At 39.9% G+C, this 19,672-nt stretch overlaps 1 protein-coding gene and 5 non-coding genes across 8 annotated transcripts; 1 reads left to right on the forward strand and 5 right to left on the reverse strand.

The window, feature by feature from the left end:
* Positions 1–3,059: 3,059 nt before the first annotated feature.
* On the reverse strand, positions 3,060–3,137 carry LOC131244963 (small nucleolar RNA snoR122). Its single transcript, XR_009170728.1, has one exon. It is a non-coding gene; the product is annotated as a small nucleolar RNA snoR122 (small nucleolar RNA).
* An 822-nt stretch (positions 3,138–3,959) lies between these two features.
* LOC131244951 (small nucleolar RNA R44/J54/Z268 family) lies at positions 3,960–4,045 on the reverse strand. Its single transcript, XR_009170717.1, has one exon. It is a non-coding gene; the product is annotated as a small nucleolar RNA R44/J54/Z268 family (small nucleolar RNA).
* A 136-nt stretch (positions 4,046–4,181) lies between these two features.
* On the reverse strand, positions 4,182–4,252 carry LOC131244947 (small nucleolar RNA Z267). Its single transcript, XR_009170714.1, has one exon. It is a non-coding gene; the product is annotated as a small nucleolar RNA Z267 (small nucleolar RNA).
* Positions 4,253–4,403: 151 nt separating this feature from the next.
* LOC131244953 (small nucleolar RNA R44/J54/Z268 family) lies at positions 4,404–4,490 on the reverse strand. The gene has a single exon (XR_009170719.1). It is a non-coding gene; the product is annotated as a small nucleolar RNA R44/J54/Z268 family (small nucleolar RNA).
* A 352-nt stretch (positions 4,491–4,842) lies between these two features.
* On the reverse strand, positions 4,843–4,915 carry LOC131244948 (small nucleolar RNA Z267). The gene has a single exon (XR_009170715.1). It is a non-coding gene; the product is annotated as a small nucleolar RNA Z267 (small nucleolar RNA).
* Positions 4,916–7,918: 3,003 nt separating this feature from the next.
* LOC131242048 (uncharacterized) lies at positions 7,919–18,701 on the forward strand. 3 transcript variants are annotated; one of them, XM_058240408.1, is made up of 6 exons: positions 7,919–8,297; positions 9,107–9,202; positions 9,713–9,931; positions 16,633–16,729; positions 18,063–18,086; positions 18,211–18,701. In XM_058240408.1, the coding sequence occupies exons 1-6, from the start codon at positions 7,989–7,991 to the stop codon at positions 18,402–18,404; spliced, it is 939 nt and encodes a 312-aa protein (XP_058096391.1). In that variant the 5' UTR covers positions 7,919–7,988; the 3' UTR covers positions 18,405–18,701. The 3 variants fall into 3 exon arrangements, with proteins under 3 accessions (XP_058096391.1, XP_058096390.1, XP_058096392.1); XM_058240407.1 differs by having other exon boundaries at positions 7,920–8,297; positions 18,063–18,125; XM_058240409.1 differs by lacking the exon at positions 9,713–9,931 and having other exon boundaries at positions 7,920–8,297; positions 18,063–18,125.
* The last annotated feature ends 971 nt before the right edge of the window (positions 18,702–19,672 follow it).

Genomic DNA, 19,672 nt, shown 5'->3' on the forward strand with positions numbered 1-19,672 from the left:
TCTTGGTTTAGCCAATGGATGAGTTTGCATTAGGAGTGCATATCGAACCGGTAGAACCATGGAACCAAATCGAAACTGACCAAACGTTCCAATTTGGTCTGGTTCTAGAGTGCATCGATTCCAGTTCTAATTCCAAAAATCAAAGAACCATTTAATTTGGTTCGATTCTCAATTTGGAGGTATGTAGAACCGAATTGTGGATCCAAACTTGAACAGAACCTTAATTTAATTTAAAAAATAAAAAATAAACCCTAAGTTCCTAATCAGAACTAACCATACTGCTTGTGGATGCCTCTCTCTCTCTCTCTCTCTCCGATCGCCCAAAACCGTGGAACCGAACCGAGTGCTAACGGTCCAATTCCAATTCCAATTCCGAAAATACTAGAACTGTTAGGAATAGTTCAACCGAACCGGATGCTAATGGTCCAATTCCAGTTTCGAAAATACTAGAACCGTTAGGAACATTTCGGTTCCAATTTCACCCCAGAATCGGACCGACCCAACCCCTATGCACCACTAGACCGACCCAACCCAACCCGTATGCACCCCTAGTTTGCATGCCCGCCTAAAAATTGATTGAGATAATCTCAGTAGCATTTATTAGAGATGATGATTGTTGGTAACCAAAACTTAAATCCTCGAACACATTCAAATAAGGCCATATTTGTGAATAAACATATTTTAATTTGTAATACATAATTATTGTTCCTAAAATGAGATGAACCCATTTTTTTAGGTGGACCGTCCAAAAGACTCCTTTAAATGCATGAATACACTTGGGCAGGCTTGGGAGCGTGGATTTGAAACCCCTTGGACTAGCATTTATTAGAGATGATGATTGTTGGTAACCAAAACTTAAATCCTCGAACACATTCAAATAAGGCCATATTTGTGAATAAACATATCTTGATCTCTAATACATAATTATTGTTACTAAAATGAGATGAACCCGTTTTTTTAGGTGGACCGGCCAAAAGACTCCCGAGTTTAAATGCCTGAATACACTTGGGCATGTTTGGAAGCGTGGATTGAAACCCGCTGGATTCGAAACCCCTTGGATTTGAAATCCTCTTGCTGTGTTTGGCACCACAGATTGAGAATTTCAAAAGTAACTATTCATAGCATATAAACTTATGTAATTTTTGTCACAATGGTTCTAATAAGCCCACTGAAATATATACTTTACCAAAAAAATTGATGAAATTCCAAGTCCCACAAGGGCCACAAGCACAAGATCAGGTCTAATAAGCCCACTAATACACATGTTTCACATGCAACTATGGAAATGATTTTAGATGTAATCAACGTCTCACGGATTTGAAACCCCCATTTACTTTATGGTGCCAAAAAAGACAAGGGAATTGAAATCCCCCAAACGGTGCAAAACGACCCCTTACCCACTAAATACAGCAACAAATTAATAAATTTTCAAGACTATGGATTACGAAGTAATGCCAACCCTTTCTTATTTACAATAAAGACATGTAAGAGACGACCAATGTCAAGACATGCTCCTGTACTGGTACTACCCACCCAATATGCGGACCTGCCTGAATTACATATCATGCCCTAACATATTGGATGATCTGCAAAACTGACATTCTAACAGAAATAAACTTATGACGCAGTCAATGTATTTGACGATTTCTTGTTTGTATAAGTTGCTTAAATGCCCACGAATTTGTTGCTCCTGATCTTGGTGAAAGAGCTGTGTCGAGGATTTATCTCCATACAGGGATGCTGGTTATGCAAAAGGAACGGTTCAAAAATCAGTGGAGATTTTTTCAATCCATTTGAGATAGATATGGTATGCCATGATCTTTTCCCGCCATGCCATTTCCGCCTTTTCTAACCTGGCAAAAGGGTTTAGTTAAAGAAGAGTATTTTAAGCAAAGATTACTCGTAGCAGATATATATCTTCTTCCATGATTGAAGTCAGCATGGTACACAAGAAGATAAGCTGAATCTTTTCATATGGTTAGCTTTTTCATAGCCTTCACCCTGCCTAGTTTGGCTCTTCGAAAGGGTGAGCACCTAGTTAAATCAATTGGGGCCTGTATCAGAGCGTGGATTTGCAGTCCTAGTGTGTTTGGCACCCTCAAGTAGGGCCTGTATCAGCGCGTGGATTTTCAGTCCTCCTAGTGTGTTTGGCACCCTCAAGTGTGAATCAACTTTAATCCAAAAGTACCGATCCATGATATATTTACAGGAGTTTTAATTTAATCATTAAATCAACTTTAATATCTCTAATTAGTAAGATGCGTAATTTCTTGATAGGCGATAAGCCAGCTGAAATATATACATTACCTGAAAATGATGAAATTCGAAGTCTCGGAATTACATGGACAAAATTTGGACAAGGACAATGTTTGGACAGTGCCAGACAATGTTTGGACAGTACTGGACAATGTTTGGACAGTACTGGACAATGTTTGGTCAGTGCTTGTTTACATGGACAATGTTTAGACAACGCTAATCATCATTAGTGGGCCATGTGCCCAGTAGAATGATAATGTATGGTGACACATGTTACACCTGTAACTATTGAAATGATTTTATGATTGAGGTGTATTTCAAGCTCTCACCGTGGATTACATGGATTACAGACCCCCTCAAAGAAGGGATTGGAAAGCCCCTGGATTTCAAACCCCTGGTTGCTTTATGCTGCCAAACAACCAGGGGATTTGAAATCCCCCTCAAATCCCCTCCAATCCACGGTGCCAAGCGGCCCCTTGGCATTTGTTTTCTCGTGGGCCTGCCACTTCCATATAATGCACGCATCAGACAATTCAAACCATCCATCCATTCATTAAGGACAAATAGGAATAGGTCATGCTCCAAGAATCAAACAATCTTACCTGGCTGGAAAATGGTGCATCTACCAAAAGGAAAAAACAGGTTCAGATTGTATGGTTCTTATATAAAGAAAAAAAAAACAAAAAATGGTTAGCCAAGAGGAGAAGTTAGAGAGGGCATTTACCACACCGACACACGCATTACGAAATTCTTATAAAAAGTTAATCTATACGAGTAGCAATAGCTCATAAAGAAGAGAAGACTGCCTCAGCGGTAGTGACAAAATATGCATCGTCATCAGTTCATCAGATAATACGTGCAATTTGTATACATCACTGGCAGATGGTTTCGATAGACACAGCTAATGAAAGAGCCAAAGACCAACTAAACAGATATCATATCAGATGCATAGGGGGCAATCAAAACCAAATCGTGTATATAGAGGAATAGTAAACGTTTGAAGAAGAATGTTGAATAGTAAAAAAATGGGGAGCCAACAAGAAAATCTAAAGAGATGCAGCTCAGGAACAGCTAAACAAACAGCTCATCACGCTCAATGGTAGTGGAACACACAGGAAAAATCAGGGGAAAAAACAGAAAGTTTGGAGAAAATATAATTAAAAAAGATGGAAAAAAAATAATGATCCATGGACCATCATCTGCAAAATCAGGAGTATGCCTACCCCCAAATTTTGCAAGCCAAAATCCCTACAAGGGAGATTAGTTGAGCTAAAGCTCCAGTAACTGTGATTTTGCTAATCCTCCAGTGTAATTTCGCACTAAACAGACCCATAATCACAATTATTAGGAAAGCAGTGTTATAATCCTACAAATCTGGCATTGAGGGGATGTGACCTGTCAAATTGGAATTAGGCTAAATTGGATTTTGTGAGATCCACAACCTAATTCAAAGTAGAGATAACTATGGTGGATTGATGATGACTAAGCTATCAGTACTCCAGAATAAGCCACCAAAGTAGAGATAACTATGAGGGATTGATGATGACTAAACTATCAGTACTTCAGTATAAGCCACCAAAGTATTTAACAAAATTTGGTTTAGGCTCCCTTTAGCCAGACTGAAATTTTTGTGGTTTAACCTCATTTCATTTGTGGTTTAACCCCCAAATCAAAAAAATAAAAATTCAATAATTTATTAAAATTTTGCATCAGAGAGATTCCCAAAGACGAGTCAACATCCTCCCAAAGGAGTGCAGATGTCCCTGTCTGTTTTATCATCACTTGCACAAACAAAATCCGGCAAACACAGAAGAAAGTATTCGAGTAGTAAAGTCTCTGTCCTCCGAGTTGAAAGCAGTCTTTTGAAAATTGAATAGAGAACAATTTTATTTTTTAAAAAAGAAAAAGAACAAAAGAGAGAGAGAAATGTGCCTCAGATCATAATTTTTTTCATAGTTATAACTCATAGTATATTTAAACCCATCATAGGCACTTCAAGTAATTCAAGCAAAGGCTTGGAAATGCCATCCAAAGTCAAAACAAAACAAGAAATTACGATTCAAAAATCAACAGTGGTAAAACAAAGGACACAAAGATGAGAACATTGCATCACTGGGCTCTTTTTTTTTGGTCATTTTGTGAAGGACATTGCATCAGAGAGATTCCCAAGACCAAGTCATCATCCTCCAGAGGGGAGTGCTGATGTCCTCGTCTGGTTTATCATCACTTGCAGCTCCTTTTTTTCATGCCAAGCAGTAGTTCATACCTATCACCATAGGGTAGAAAATGGGTCAACCTATGCAACTATTTTATAGACTCGAAACAAGACCAATGGATCAATCCAAGAGGACCTATGCATGAAATCTACTCAAAACTTTCAGAGTTAGCCCTTGGGTTTCAGATTTTCCACTTCAACTACTCAATTGAGATAACCTCATTATATTAAAACTTGAAGTGCGCAAATGAAGTTGTATTTGTTTGCAAACTTCCACTTGAAAGTATAGTATATAAATTAAAGGCACTTGTAACCTATCAAAGCAGCAGAAACACATATCAAATTCAACTCTTTCACTTCAAGACAAAACACAAATGCCTCAGATGAGTTCCTTTTCATAGTAGTTACTCAAAAAGTATATTTAAAACCCATTATAGGCATCGCATCAAATTAATCAAATCAAAAACTAAAGTATAGAGAGGACCAAATCACAAGGATTTAACTAACACATACATCAACTTTCTGTAACTTCCCAATAAACCCCCAAAAAAATGAGAAAAGTGAAGAAAATATGCCCAGAGATTAGAAATATGAGGACAAAACAGAGCATAAAAGAGAAGTAGAATAAATAAATAAATAAGATCAGATTAAAACACAGTAAGTAGCGCTGGGTACTAATCAGAAAGATGACAAGACAAAGAAAAGCATATGGAAATGGATCAAACTAAAGTCAAAACTCATAAGAAACAAGTAAAAAAATGGGCGGCATTTCTTAAATAGCTGCATCTTGATAAAGAGAACCGATCAACTACTTCCAGCAGTGGGCGATCAGTTGCCCTTGGAAGGAAAATGAACTTGTGGATTTGATTGGAAAAAGCTAACAGTACTAAAAAAAGACATTAGGGCAAGATGCTTTATGGAAGAAAGCAACTAGCGAATCAAAACAAGAACCTAAAACATCCCAGAGAGAGAGTGGGACAGGGTTAGGGTTTTCTGAGCGAGAGAGGGGAGAGGTTAGGGTTTTCTTTCATCTTTGCATCCTTTATATAGAAACTTCGTACGAAGAAATTAGGGCAACCTTTACTGCGCAAAAGCACTCTTGTGAGTTAGGGGCTGGTGAACCATGTCGTGTTATGATCCGCGGTTGTCCACGTGCGAGGCCTGGGTTCTCAGCTCGGCCTTAGTGTGTCTCACACAACGTGTGGCAGTCGACCTCATGACCGTGATGCGTGTCGAAAATCTACCCCATCAGTCATGACCGTGATGCGTGTCCAAAATCTACCCCATCAGTCAGAAGCATCGTTCCATAGTGGGCCTCAATCTTAAAATTCAACTCAATCCAGGACTTTTGTGGGGGTGGATGGTGTGTACCTCCCGTTAAAACATTAATAATCATTTTTTGGGCCCACCGCGATGTGATTCACAAAACCAGCCCATCCATTATGTGTCCCACTTGAATGAGCGGTCAGACCAAGTTTAAGATATATCCATATTTTAGATGGGCCCCACCAAGTGCTTTTATATGTCCTAGGCTTGTCTTCACATCATTTTAAATAATATAGCATTACCTGAGGGCTTAGTTTTGAGATATCCTGTACAGGTGTAAGTGAGTTATAGATAATTTTATTTAGATGTAAGTTGTAACAAATCTTAAATTTTATGAATTGTAGTTAATCCACTTTATCACCAACATTGTAACAATGTTTCATTAAATGCAGTTTGTAATAATATGTTCAAGTTAGATTGCAACATTCAGAATTTTTTTCTACTTGTAGGGAGTAGAAGATCCCAACTCAACATGTGAATGTAATTTTATTTATTTTTTTTATTTTTGGTTATATAATTTAGGTGGGGCTCACCAAATGCTTTTATATGTATTAAGCTTGTCTTCACATGATTTTAGATGGTATGGCCCACCTAAGTTACATATAAAGCTTATTTTTGGAATATCCCATAATTTAGAGGGGACTCATCAAATGCACGGTATTAATTTTCGACATGCATCACGGTGGGGCACAGCTCGATCTCATGGGAAGTTCACACACACACACACACACATATATATATATATATAAAAGAATTATCTAAATATCAAAGTATCTCAAAATCTAATTTGGCATTGAGTCAAAACAAATCTTGATTTTCATGCATTGTGATTGGTCCACCTTACCACTAACATTATCAGCAATGTTTCATTAAATGCAGTTTGTAATGATGTGTTCCACTTAGATTGCAACAATCAGAATTTTTCTGCCAGTTAGGAGTAGAAAATCCCAATTCAACATGTGAATGTAGAGGGTTTTTTTTTTCATTCTTTTTCGTTATATAATTTTGTGTGGTGGCTAAATTGTGTGTCCAATCAATTTGATTTTTGAAATCAATGCTAAATAAAGGGTTTTGCACCTAATGAATTTCACGAACCTTATGACGTTTGCTCTTGTTAGAGAAACTGATCCCGATAAGGATCAATAGGGCGCTAATTGCACGAGTGTGCGTTGTAAGGGATATCAATAACCTGTAACATATACCCATGACATCGCACATATGCAAGGCGTGGATAGCAAAATTCACTTCAAGCAGGGGAATCTCTTCGTTCTGCAGCTGGCCCTACCCTCGATAGGTTAAATGTAATGTGTTTCATTAGACCTGGGATGGGCAGTAGGCTAAGCTTTGGGGTGGGGCCAAGTTAGGCCCTGGCTTAGCCAGACATCTTAGACCCAATTCAAAGAAACTGCTTAGGCCCAAGCCTAATCCAGCTTGTGTGAACCAAATAAGCCGCAGAGAGAGAGAGAGATATTTATAGTTTAGAATAATAAAATCATGTCTACATTTATGATAGATGAGTTGTTTGAATAACTATTAAAATAACATATTTTTAATATATTACGTCTGATTAAGCTAAAATCACTTGAGGTTAAGTCTGACCCAAAATTGATCAGACCACGCGTGCAAAGCCAAAGCCCAGCCCATGGTCCAAGCCCAACCCAAAACCCGGTTGGGTGGGCTCCCTTGCCAGTTGCCCCCTTAACAAGGCCATGTCTGCGTTACAGTTTCTATAAACATTGGCGTGCAGAGTATTTACAAAAGAGAAATAATTTGATAGTCTAGCTCATCTGATGATGATACAAAAGCAAATCAACTTTACTGTTAAATTACTTACGTCGTATGCAATAATTTGTAATAAACCGTAAGAACTACAAGCCACGAACTACTCTTTTCTGATAATCAAAATATTAGATTTCTAATATTCGATGCACGTTAGAAATGAAAAATACCCAAGAGTCATGTTTTAAAAAAAGACAAGCGCCCAGAAGTGAGGATTCTCCTGATTTTTTATACCAAACGGCAGCGGATTCCACATTTTAATCGGTTTAATCTGGGTCAACATACGGCACGTTATCCATTTCTAAGTGCCTGCGTATCAAGCGTCATCCATGGCCGGACTATTAAATAACGTTCCTACCAAAAAATAGGGGGGAACCAGAGAGAGAGAGAGAAGAAAGGAGGAAGAGGAGCGATGCAATCCTCCATCTTCTTCTGCCCATCTATCTGCCACAGCTCATCCTCCAAAATCCCCTCCTCAGTCGGATTCAGATACCAGAAACCCATCCGGGCGAAAATCCCCACCCGCTCAGCATTGCAAGATGCACGAATCCTATCCGAATCCGCCCCAAAAAAGCCCGATATATCCAAGAAGAGCGAGGAAGTTAAGGTCGCGTGTAACAGGCTCTGCCCATGCAGAAGAAGGCATTTTCTGGGAGCTTCTGGTGCTGCCCTTGTGCCACTTTTTTCAGCAGACGCCATTTCCTTACCGCCTGATCCCACAGTACGATTCTTAGCTGCTATGGGATCTGTACGAGTGGATTCGATATGGTTGGGCTCCAACGACAGAGTCCACACTCTCACTCGCATGTCCAATTCAACCCAACGTAGAAATGGGACACCAACTAGCTATATAGACTCACTTTGCCAAATCAGTCTACACTTTTACATGCCTAAGGGCCTGTTTGGATGCTTGTAAGTTGGGTTGGTTGGAAGTGACATTTGGGGGAAGAAATTTAATCTAATCAGGTCGAGTCATTCCACTGAATTGCTTATCGAGTTCAATCATATCTCTTTCTTCAATCCAATGTTTGTAAATTGAGTCACTCGCACATCCAAATTTTGCATGTGCATCAACAGCTCCAGACTTCGAATGCTATCCTTCACTTTCTTTTTGCAAGACAGGCACTATCTAACTGTCGACACTAGACTATCTACTGTTTGCTCGCTTTTTCAGTTCATATAAGTGGAGTCCATGGTTCAGTGATTGAAACCATTGACACGATGAGCTGTGATCTTAGCTATGGAATCTCCAATGTATCTGGTCGAATGTTGGTTGTTGCTTTATTTTCTTGACAGGATGTTTGGAACTTTAACTGGATACTTACTACTTCTGTTTCTATTTATTCATGCAACAAAATTGGTTCCACTGTTGTTTTTAATTTGAAAAATCTTCCTACTTTTTCAATGGTTGTGTTGTGTGCAATATGCTGTTTGTTCTGGAAATGGGATTGAATGGGAAATTCCATGTTGAAAATTCTTCTATTTTGGTGGCAGCAGCATTTATAATAACTGATGAATTTACATGTACAGGCTGCACTGAACGATATTCATCCTCCAAGGCCAGATTGGTACGAGGAGTGCTATGCGTTGGTTATGGACCAGGGCATGAAAGCCTACGAGGGAGAGGTTTATGCCAATTTTCAGGCTTTGTTATCTTTTTTCCTTGTTCATGAATATATGTTTCTAAAATTCAGGAATATTGGAGTCATTTCTTTAACAAAATTGTTACAAGCTTCCATCAAAATATTGATACTCGACTTTCTAACCACCCCGAGCTTTCAAAATTGGCAGTTCTCATTCTACCTTCACCAGTAGCTTGCCTGTCTCTCCACAACGTACAACTTCATTGTCGACCCTGCTAAATTTTTATTCAAATGTCATTGGACCATTTTTCATGTGCTATTGTTTTACATGGCTGAGCTTGCTTCTTCCTATATGTGTAGTGAAATTCTAATTTGCTCCACATGGCTTTGGCTGATCAAAGTAATTGTGCAAACAAAGCTTCAGCCTATTTGTATAGTGGTGTGTTCTCTCTAGGAAATGTTAGTCTTATTCTTCTTCAACATGGACGCTCATTTAATACTTCTAAGAACATGGATCACTAATTATGCAGAATCTCTTGTTGTTCTTGAAAAGATCTCAGGTTACAAAACTGAAATATTCAGTTCTTTGAGAAAAGAAAATCAGAAGGTGCTGGAGCTAGGCGTTGGCACTGGCCCTAATTTCAAATACTATGCTGGCACTCCTGGTATTAGTGTCATTGGCATCGATCCGAATAAGCGGATGGAGAAGTATGCTCGGGTAGCTGCAGAGGCTGCAGGTCTACCATCGAAACACTTCGATTTTGCACAGGCAGTATGGCACTTTCCCAAACACCTAGCTGTATCCAGATTGCTACTTGCAATGATGTGCTTTGCTCGTGAATGTATTTTCCAATATTAAAAAATGTGTGCTTTTGTCATTTGGAAATGAAGCAACTACATTTTGATGATCCTAATTCCCCTTCTTCTATATGCTATGTGTCGATTAACTATCTGTCCAGCCTTAACTTCTTTGGATTAGATGTATCATGCAAAACTGCCAATGTAAGAAGCCGAATAGAAGTGACTAACAATTGCAGAGATAGGCTGACAAAGGAACAAAGTTTTTGTTAATCAACCATGTTGACCTCCAATTTTGAAAAGCTTGGTTTTTCCTTCAATAAGCTCAACCAATTTGTAACATTCCCAAGCAAACTGATTATCTCCGCCAACTTCTATGTCTGGATTATGATTTTATTTTATTTTTCCTGCTTTCTTTCAGTTGATCTGAATGGTTTGCAACTGGGTCCATGTATAATGTAGATCTCAAGTATTGCTAATATTCTTCTTCTCTTTTAAATAAAAATAAAAATAAAAATAATTGGACTGGCCTATGTGCATGTGATGTTAAATTTCATAACCATCAGGTCCCAGATTCCTGTTCTCTAACAAAGTGACAATCCACCTCTCAAAGCCCACTTTGTAGTGAGCCACCCATGGTATTCCATCATGGTAATGGTGGCATAACGGCCGCCACCACTTCCATTACAATACGGGCCGTAACGGCCATTACGGTCTCTTAAATAAATAAATAAACTGAAGAAAACCTGTATTGACTGTTACGGGGCCATTATGGTTGTTTTTTTCTATAACGGCCATTATGACTTACAACACACCTTGGATCCACCAACCATTCCCAAGCCTGGGTAGCTGGTTGATGTCAAGCAGGCAGCTGGTCAATGAACTTTCGCCAAGCAATCTTGAGAAAAGCCGACCCTAATATCTAGGACATGGCCATGTTGGAATGATGGTGATGATTAAAATAAGAATTCTCCCCATTAACTTATGAATTATCATTAATTATAAGAAAAGGGACCATTGAGAATTCACAAAAGGTTGTTTATATATAAAAAGCATAATAATGATAATCTATTTCACTATGGTTGTCCATTAAAATGCTTCCATCAAAGACAGGCAATTGCATGTTAGCCGAAGGACAAGATACCCCTCACCGTGCCCGCTATAGAAAAGATTTGTGGAGAAAACTTACATTCTCATTTGTAAACTCTTCCACCACACCAATTGCTAGCAATATTGATTTCTTTTAACCAATTTATCTGGCATATCTCTTGAAAAAATTTGGTTCTCTTTCTTTCAAATGTGAAATGCTTTTTTATTTTTGTAAGTGGTTAATCATTATATCTTTGAGACCACTGAAAAATCCTCTTGGAAGTGATGCGCCAGCCAGTCCCAAGCCCGCGTAAAGAAGGGTTGCTGTTATGTGGACAGCCAGTCATAGAACTGCATAGCAATCATGAAAATCCCCATTTTGAATATGATTGACAAAATAATATTTGTAAAGGGGGCTCCAAATAGCTGGGAGCATGGGACGAGGCTGTGATGATGTGATGATACTTTAAAATGAAATCTTGGTGTTTGAGGCCATACGTTGTGCATTTTCCCTCACGCAACTTCAAAACTTTATTCCCTTTTTTTTTCCCTCCAGGACCTTACCAATCAGAAACAATCACCTTGCAATTTTTTTTTCCTGCGTACAACCTTGCTAACAAAGATTCGGACTATAACTTGTGATGCAGGACATGGAAAATTAAATATGATATGCTAGATTTCAGGCTTAGATCACACCAATTCAGAAACAATCACACAAATTCCACATCCCACATGAAAATCCAAACATTCAATTAAAGGGGAATCTATGCGGGTCCAAGCCGACACAGGCTAGGACTGGACCAATAAAAATTATAAACCAAACGATGTCAAAGGGAAATAAAATCAACTACTCATGCATAAAAATTAGTCCCTAATTCAAGGGATTCCCTAATTTCAATTCAAGGAACCCTAAGGTGATAAAAAGAGGTAAATCAATTAGGGATCATGTAATCTAGGGTTAGGATTCATGAAAAACGGCTATGAGAGGATAAAAGAGGATAAAAACCTGAGCCAAAAGATGATCCCGCGTGTGGACAGCAACAATGGCCCAGACGGACGTGCGTGTGATCCCGGCCGCACGTGTGTGGGGCCCACTATTAAAAAAAAGGCTACCTTGGCCCTGGTCGGCCAGGGATGGACTCCAAAAGTCTCAAATCTCAGCTCGATCAGATGTACGGTTTGTGCGTGGTGCTCCGCCAAAGTTTCAGCTCGCCTGCGGGCCGAAATCTGGAAACCTGCTGTAATGAAGAAATCTGATGCAACAAAAGGACAAATTCGAAATACGGATGGTGAGGGAAGATGGAAAAAAAGGTGATGGAAGATGGGGGTGAATGGGGATCGATGTGGCTTCGCACCACGGTAGTTAGCCCTTCGAAAAGGGAGGGCTTCGCACCCACTTTTGAATTCTTCCACAACTCACGAAGAGAGCAGAAAAATAAAGCAGGAATTTTTTTATTAACTTCAATGAATGAAAAGAACTACAAGGGGTGCCTATTTATAGGGAGAACCCTATACCCAAAAACTCGCACCATGTGCGACACCTATTACTTGGCGATTAAGTAAACTAAAATAAAAATCAAACGAGGAAATCTAAAGCGTTCACGATGTTCTAAATAATAACAATAAGCAAAACGTAAAATATAAAACCAATCCGATGAGTGAGCCACGATCATGAGATCCCATGGTGGGCTTTTCTTGACTATCGGGCCACTTTTCTGAACCAAAACTTGTCTTCTAGCTAGGAGGCCCTCTCTGGACGTCGTCATCGAGCCAGATCGATGGTGGGGTCCTCCTTCTGCATACGTATGTGCGTAGGGGGGGTGGCGTGAGTGCGTGTGTGCGCGTGATGTCCCCATCAATTTTCCCCGGCTGCAAAGATTTCGCCACTGGAGAAATAAAACTCCTGAACCACTTCAGGATGTCAGGATCAAGTCTCTGAAGCTCCTCAGTGAGCCACATGCTGCCTGAAGCTGGGCGTGACTTCCATTTAACCACGTACTTCTGAGACCCGCCATCCGATGTTGAAACTATCTGATGGTCCTGGATATTCTCTATTTCCTCTCTGGGCGTGTGAAAGTTAGGTATGGGAGGGAGAGGTTGAGAAGAAATCTCAGGAAGAATAGGTATGGGAGGTAGAGGCTGGGAAAATGGGTCAAGACGGGTAGGTATGGAACATAGAGGTTGGGAAAATGGATCGAGAAATGTAGGTATGGGAGGTAGAGGCTGGAAAGAAAGGTCAGAAAGAGTGGGTATGGGAGGTAGAGGTTGAGAAAATGGGTCGGGAAGGGTAGGTATGGGACGTAGAGGCTGAAAAAATGGGTTGGGAAGGCTAGATATGGGAGGTAGAGGCTGAGAAAATGGGTCGGGACGGGTAGGTATGGGACGTAGAGGCTGGAAAAATGGGTTGAGAATGGGCCATGGTTCAAGGGATAAATATGGAGAATCAGGATGGGTGGGCGAAGGGCCGAACAAAGTATCAGTGGTCTCCTGAAAAGTAACTAAATCCTCCACATCGGATGTGAAACTAATTCCCATGAAAGGTGGAAGATCTACCTCATACACATTGAGACCGTTTCGTTTTATAATTTTGACGGGTCCAGCACTACACGCGTGTAACTTATGAACGGCCCTCGAAGGATACCGCTCGGGCCTGATGCTGACCATCACAGAGTCCCCAATATTGAATCCTTTGAAAAATTTATACTGGTCTATAGAAAATGTGCAATGTTCATTATTAGTCATGATCTTCTGCCTGATTTCTTGATGCCATGAATGAATGTGATGCGCAAAAGACTCTGCAGACTCTGACGGCCTATGGGACAGTGACATAGGGACAAGATCAATAAGTTTCCTAGGTTTATAATCAGTAAGGACTTCACGAAGACTTAGACCTGTGAACCTATCAATAAAATTATTCAACGTAAACTCGGTTGTAGGTATTACGGTGTCCCATGTTCTGGTGTGCTCTATATCCCTCCTAGGGGGAGACTCATTCGGTAGATCATCAGGAAAGATATCACGTAACTCATCCATTACCGGAATGGCCTCAGTGGGTAACTCTACACTAGCCGCTGGTGCACTCTCTCCAGCCACAAGGCCACACATGTTGTGCCCTTCAAAATAGTGGTTTTTATGTCTCTCATGGGGTGGGTGTCCGGGTGCACACCCATAATTGATTCCTTGACCAACTCCATTCATTGGTGTATCCTCCAGGCCACCTTCTTGAGATTGGACATCTACCCCAATGGTGGGGTTTGTCCTAGCGATGGTCTTTAGTCTGGTAATGCGTACATCAACCTGTTCACAGCATTGGTCCATTTCCAAGCGCTTAATCATAGACTCCAACGTCTGAGATATCTTGTTTAGTGACTCTTGCAATTGTTCCATGTTTAGTGTAGGGTGCAAACCGAAACTGCGACCCGTACGTGTGGGCATACACTGACTTGCTCAACCTAAGGACCTGCTATGACAACTATATGCGTCTAAAAACTAAATGACCCTACGAGACTCTATATGAAGGAGACTACACACTGTTACTAAAATTCAGCTATATATGATGGACTGAATGCATGAAGGACTCAAACAAACTAAACCCTAAATATGTGGTGAATTCCCCTAGAAGAACCCTAGGCTCTGATACCAAATTTGATGCAGGACATGGAAAATTAAATATGATATGCTAGATTTCAGGCTTAGATCACACCAATTCAGAAACAATCACACAAATTCCACATCCCACATGAAAATCCAAACATTCAATTAAAGGGGAATCTATGCGGGTCCAAGCCGAAGAATGGACGAATAAAAATTATAAACCAAACGATGTCAAAGGGAAATAAAATCAACTACTCATGCATAAAAATTAGTCCCTAATCCAAGGGATTCCCTAATTTCAATTCAAGGAACCCTAAGGTGATAAAAAGAGGCAAATCAATTAGGGATCATGTAATCTAGGGTTAGGATTCATGAAAAACGGCTATGAGAGGATAAAAGAGGATAAAAACCTGAGCCAAAAGATGATCCCGCGTGTGGACAGCAACAATGGCCCAGACGGACGTGCGTGTGATCCCGGCCGCACGTGTGTGGGGCCCACTATTAAAAAAAAGGCTACCTTGGCCCTGGTCGGCCAGGGATGGACTCCAAAAGTCTCAAATCTCAGCTCGATCAGATGTACGGTTTGTGCGTGGTGCTCCGCCAAAGTTTCAGCTCGCCTGCGGGCCGAAATCTGGAAACCTGCTGTAATGAAGAAATCTGATGCAACAAAAGGACAAATTCGAAGTACGGATGGTGAGGGAAGATGGAAAAAAAGGTGATGGAAGATGGGGGTGAATGGGGATCGATGTGGCTTCGCACCACGGTAGTTAGCCCTTCGAAAAGGGAGGGCTTCGCACCCACTTTTGAATTCTTCCACAACTCACGAAGAGAGCAGAAAAATAAAGCAGGAATTTTTTTATTAACTTCAATGAATGAAAAGAACTACAAGGGGTGCCTATTTATAGGGAGAACCCTATACCCAAAAACTCGCACCATGTGCGACACCTATTACTTGGCGATTAAGTAAACTAAAATAAAAATCAAACGAGGAAATCTAAAGCGTTCACGATGTTCTAAATAATAACAATAAGCAAAACGTAAAATATAAAACCAATCCGATGAGTGAGCCACGATCATGAGATCCCATGGTGGGCTTTTCTTGACTATCGGGCCACTTTTCTGAACCAAAACTTGTCTTCTAGCTAGGAGGCCCTCTCTGGACGTCGTCATCGAGCCAGATCAATGGTGGGGTCCTCCTTCTGCATACGTATGTGCGTAGGGGGGGTGGCGTGAGTGCGCGTGTGCGCGTGATGTCCCCATCAACTTGTTTATATTTCTCTTCTTACTTAGAATCATTGCTGGGCTCACAATCTGTTTTACACAGTAAATTACATGTGATTTCTAATGATGATGTGTTTTCTTTCTTGATGCGATTTATTCCGTCCAGAATAGATCTTGGCAGGATTGGTGCCAAACATTGTATATTGCTTCATTGCCCCATACTTGTACGATGCAAATGGGATGCCTATCTAGTTTACTTGCCATCGGCTATCTCGCTTTCAAATTCCAATGTTGTCAATTTTTCATTAAATTTCACCTTGAAATGATTGAATTCATCATCATCATCTTCTAAGCGTTGTACCAACTAGTTGGGGTCAGCTACAAGAATCTTTTTTTGGCCATTCCACCTTGAAAAGATTGGATTATTAGATTAAAATGGTGAACAATGGTGGAGATTTCACACAGGATCTCAAAAACACAAGCAAGTTGTAGATCATGGTTTTTTAGGTGAGTTTGTGACGAAAATGATCCGAGGAGGTGGAGTAAACAATCAGGGGTCCTAACCCTCAAAAGAGCAAACACAATTCAAAACCTGAAACATCACTCGTGTTGTTAGGAAATAATATTCATATTTCTTCTAATGTTCAACCTTTTAGTTCAGTGGATGAGGTTACACCTTTATTTATCTGTGATTATTTCAATGTGTTGGTACTGCAAATCTATGGAGTTGTTATCTTTGGAGATTAAAGGCACTGGTGATATCCTCTGCAGGTTGGGGAGGCATTGCCAATAAGGGATGCTTCTGTGGATGCAGTTATTGGGACACTTGTATTATGTTCTGTCAAAGATGTTGATATTGCATTGAAAGGTATTTTTCTTGTTGGTGCTTTTCTCTTCAGTCTTTAAGAACTGTCAAGACTAAACAACCTTGATACACTGGAGATCATGTTCTGTGGGAACTATTATCTTATGTTTTTCAGTTAGGGAATTGTTATCTGCAACTGCCCTCATTGACATGAATACACCTGTTTTTCCCCTTTGACAGTTGAAATAGTATAAAGGTGTTGTATCCCAAAGCAAAAATGGGTATTTGCAGATTGATCATAGTGGGTGTAAGAGTGCGTTGTTTCAGTTACATTCTTCTCTAGATTTGTGTAAACAAGGCTTGATGCAGAAATTCAGCTGAAATTTTCACTACAATGTAGGATTACATGCTGATAGAACACCTCCTAAACTGAATCAGTAGCTTAGATTGACTTGTCCGCTTCCCTCACGCAAGGGACGTGATTTCAGTTATTCATTGCGGGTGGTATTTAGCGGGTCCTCCCAACAAGCCAAATATGTTGCCAGTCACTTAAAACTCTACCTGCAAGTTCTTCCCTGACACGGCATTCGCTGAAAGAGCAGAATCAACAACTTAAATAGTGTTGAGTTGCTTTTGTTAGTTCCTTAGTTTCTAATGTGGCCTTTTCTTCGGCTTCTAATTTTATTTGCATGTTTTTTGTGCATCTCCATCTTGCATTTTCGCATGTGAAATGGTGGGTCTTCTCAAATTTGGCCTTAGAATCATTTGGAACCCAATTTAGTGTCTCTGTAAAACTAAGATTTGTAGAGTTCAAAAGCTTATCCTTCATTCTATTTCACATGCTTCATCAATGTTTCTCCTTGTGGTAAAGGAACTGAGATAATATCATTCAACTAAAAGACATGCGATAGACATGTACACAATCCAGAGAGCTTATGCAGCAGCCCTACTATGTGCAAAAAATGGTCCAAAAGTCAAGACTGATCTGACGATCCCAGCTACTTACTCAGAACACAGTGTAGAAATGTGTGTTGGTATCTTTCCCAACATGTTTAGCAGTTAGAATTGCATGCTCTGCCTAATTTTTTTGAGCCATGGAACACTCACGTCTGCAACTTCTGGATCAGCGATGCAATAAGCCAGGGCTACCATAGGAACTCATGTGTAATAACATGTGATAAGCAATGTGCAAAGGGCTCTGTAACCTACAAACTTGTTTGTGCAATGGTTGCTTAGATGCTTTTTTTTTAAAAGGCGGTTAGTTGCTTCAATTCTGCTTTGATGAAGGATTAATGACTCTATGTTGTTAAAGATTTTCACCTCATAGAATTTCTTTCCACACTTCAATTCCTGCAAATGTTGAGATTTGTAACTATTGATCCTGGAACCCATGCAGAAGTGAAGAGGGTGCTAAAACCAGGTGGGCTATACATATTCATCGAGCATGTTGCTGCCAATGGTATTACAGATACCTTATATTGATTTAGGTGGAGGAAATGAGCATTTGTGGTTTTCTCTTTTCTGAATATCATTGTGGTGCACAGGTGGAACACCTGTCAGGTTTCTCCAGAGTCTCCTTGATCCCTTGCAGCAAATATTCTCCGATGGGTGCCATCTCACCCGAGAAACAGGGAAGGAAATTTCTGAAGCTGGTTTTTCAGATGTGAGCATTAACACAGCTGGTCTGTCATCTGTCTATCTTATATTTCCCCATATATATGGAGTAGCATGTAAATAGCACCATGTCTTCCTGTGCACATGATTTGGATTGCATGCAGGAACGTGAAATGCAGAGACAGGTAGAGAATCCCCAAGTTCTTGAAATTCAATGAAGCCCTCAGTTAGTTTTATCGGGCTTAGAAAGTTCATAGCATTCCAACTTTCAAGGTTTGTTTGGATGCACAAATGGATTGCTTGGATGCCCGTAAAATTTTTGGTTGTAAACACTTCACACATAAAAAGAGTTTCATTTGTAAACTGTTTACATGCTTGACTTGTGAAGTGTGTATAATGTATAAAGTAGGTATTCTTACCACATAGAGCTTGGGGCGGTAAATTGCACCAAAATTTGCAAATCACATAAAAAGTGCTTGATTTTTTTTAGGCCCTAGGCGATCACCGAAGTACCCACATACTATTGGATGTCCTACATCCATCATAGTGGGCCCCACAAACAATCTAGAAGGCTTTTAATGGTCAGCATCCCATTCCAAATGTTCCCTCGTGTGGCTCATTTGATGATCAATCGGGCTGTTTTCTTGGGGTTGTAGGAGAGCATCAATAGACGCAGATGATAGGCAAATGTATTGTACATATCACAGTGACCTCCACAGCATGAGTGCGTATCAAAATCATTTCTAGTATGGGTAATGTATTTTTAGTTGTAAAGATTTTACCTATAATTAGAACATAGATTTTTGCCTGTAAAAGATTAAAAAAAAAAAAAGAAGAATGTGAGTTTACCTCTTAAAGTCTTTTATAATTTCAGGCAAATTTTACCATTCAAACACTTGTAAAGTGTTTTTTTTTCTTTTTTTTTCCTCTCTTTTTTGAGAGAGAGAGAGAGAGAAGTTAATAAACCATGCCAAAAGGTGGAAAAGAACACAACAATACGAAGAAAAAATTACAGATCCAAAAGGGATGAAAGGACGCAAGCGTCCTTAAACCCAAAAGCCCATTCTAAAACCCAAGGTTACTGCTTTCCCTTATACCTGGCCTTCTGGATACAGCTTGTTCTCAAAACAATGCCTTTTTTAAAAAAAAATTCTTTCTTTCTTTCCAATTGCCCGAACAGTAGCCATTGCCACCAGCTGCCAAACCAGCTTCCCATCTTTACCGATTCCACTTGGAAAGTGTTTATCTGTAAACCCTTCACAAGTAAGGATTTTGTAGGCATGCGAAGGCATGCAATCATATCAAGGGTGGGCTACAGACTTCTGTGATGGAAGGATGCCTTCAAAAACTTTTTATGTGCTCGTGTGCATATATGCATATGAATATGATCCT

The sequence above is a fragment of the Magnolia sinica genome, chromosome 4, assembly GCF_029962835.1.
Source record: "Magnolia sinica isolate HGM2019 chromosome 4, MsV1, whole genome shotgun sequence".
NCBI lineage: Eukaryota > Viridiplantae > Streptophyta > Magnoliopsida > Magnoliales > Magnoliaceae > Magnolia > Magnolia sinica.

Excerpts from the sequence above, each read along its gene's own strand:
- LOC131242048 (XM_058240407.1), top strand. The coding sequence starts at position 7,989 with ATGCAATCCTCCATCTTCTTCTGCCCATCTATCTGCCACAGCTCATCC. Across the intron at positions 9,203-9,712 it reads TGAAAGCCTACGAGGGAGAG|ATCTCAGGTTACAAAACTGA; the intron begins GTTTATGCCAAT and ends GTTCTTGAAAAG. Across the intron at positions 9,932-16,632 it reads ACTTCGATTTTGCACAGGCA|GTTGGGGAGGCATTGCCAAT; the intron begins GTATGGCACTTT and ends TATCCTCTGCAG.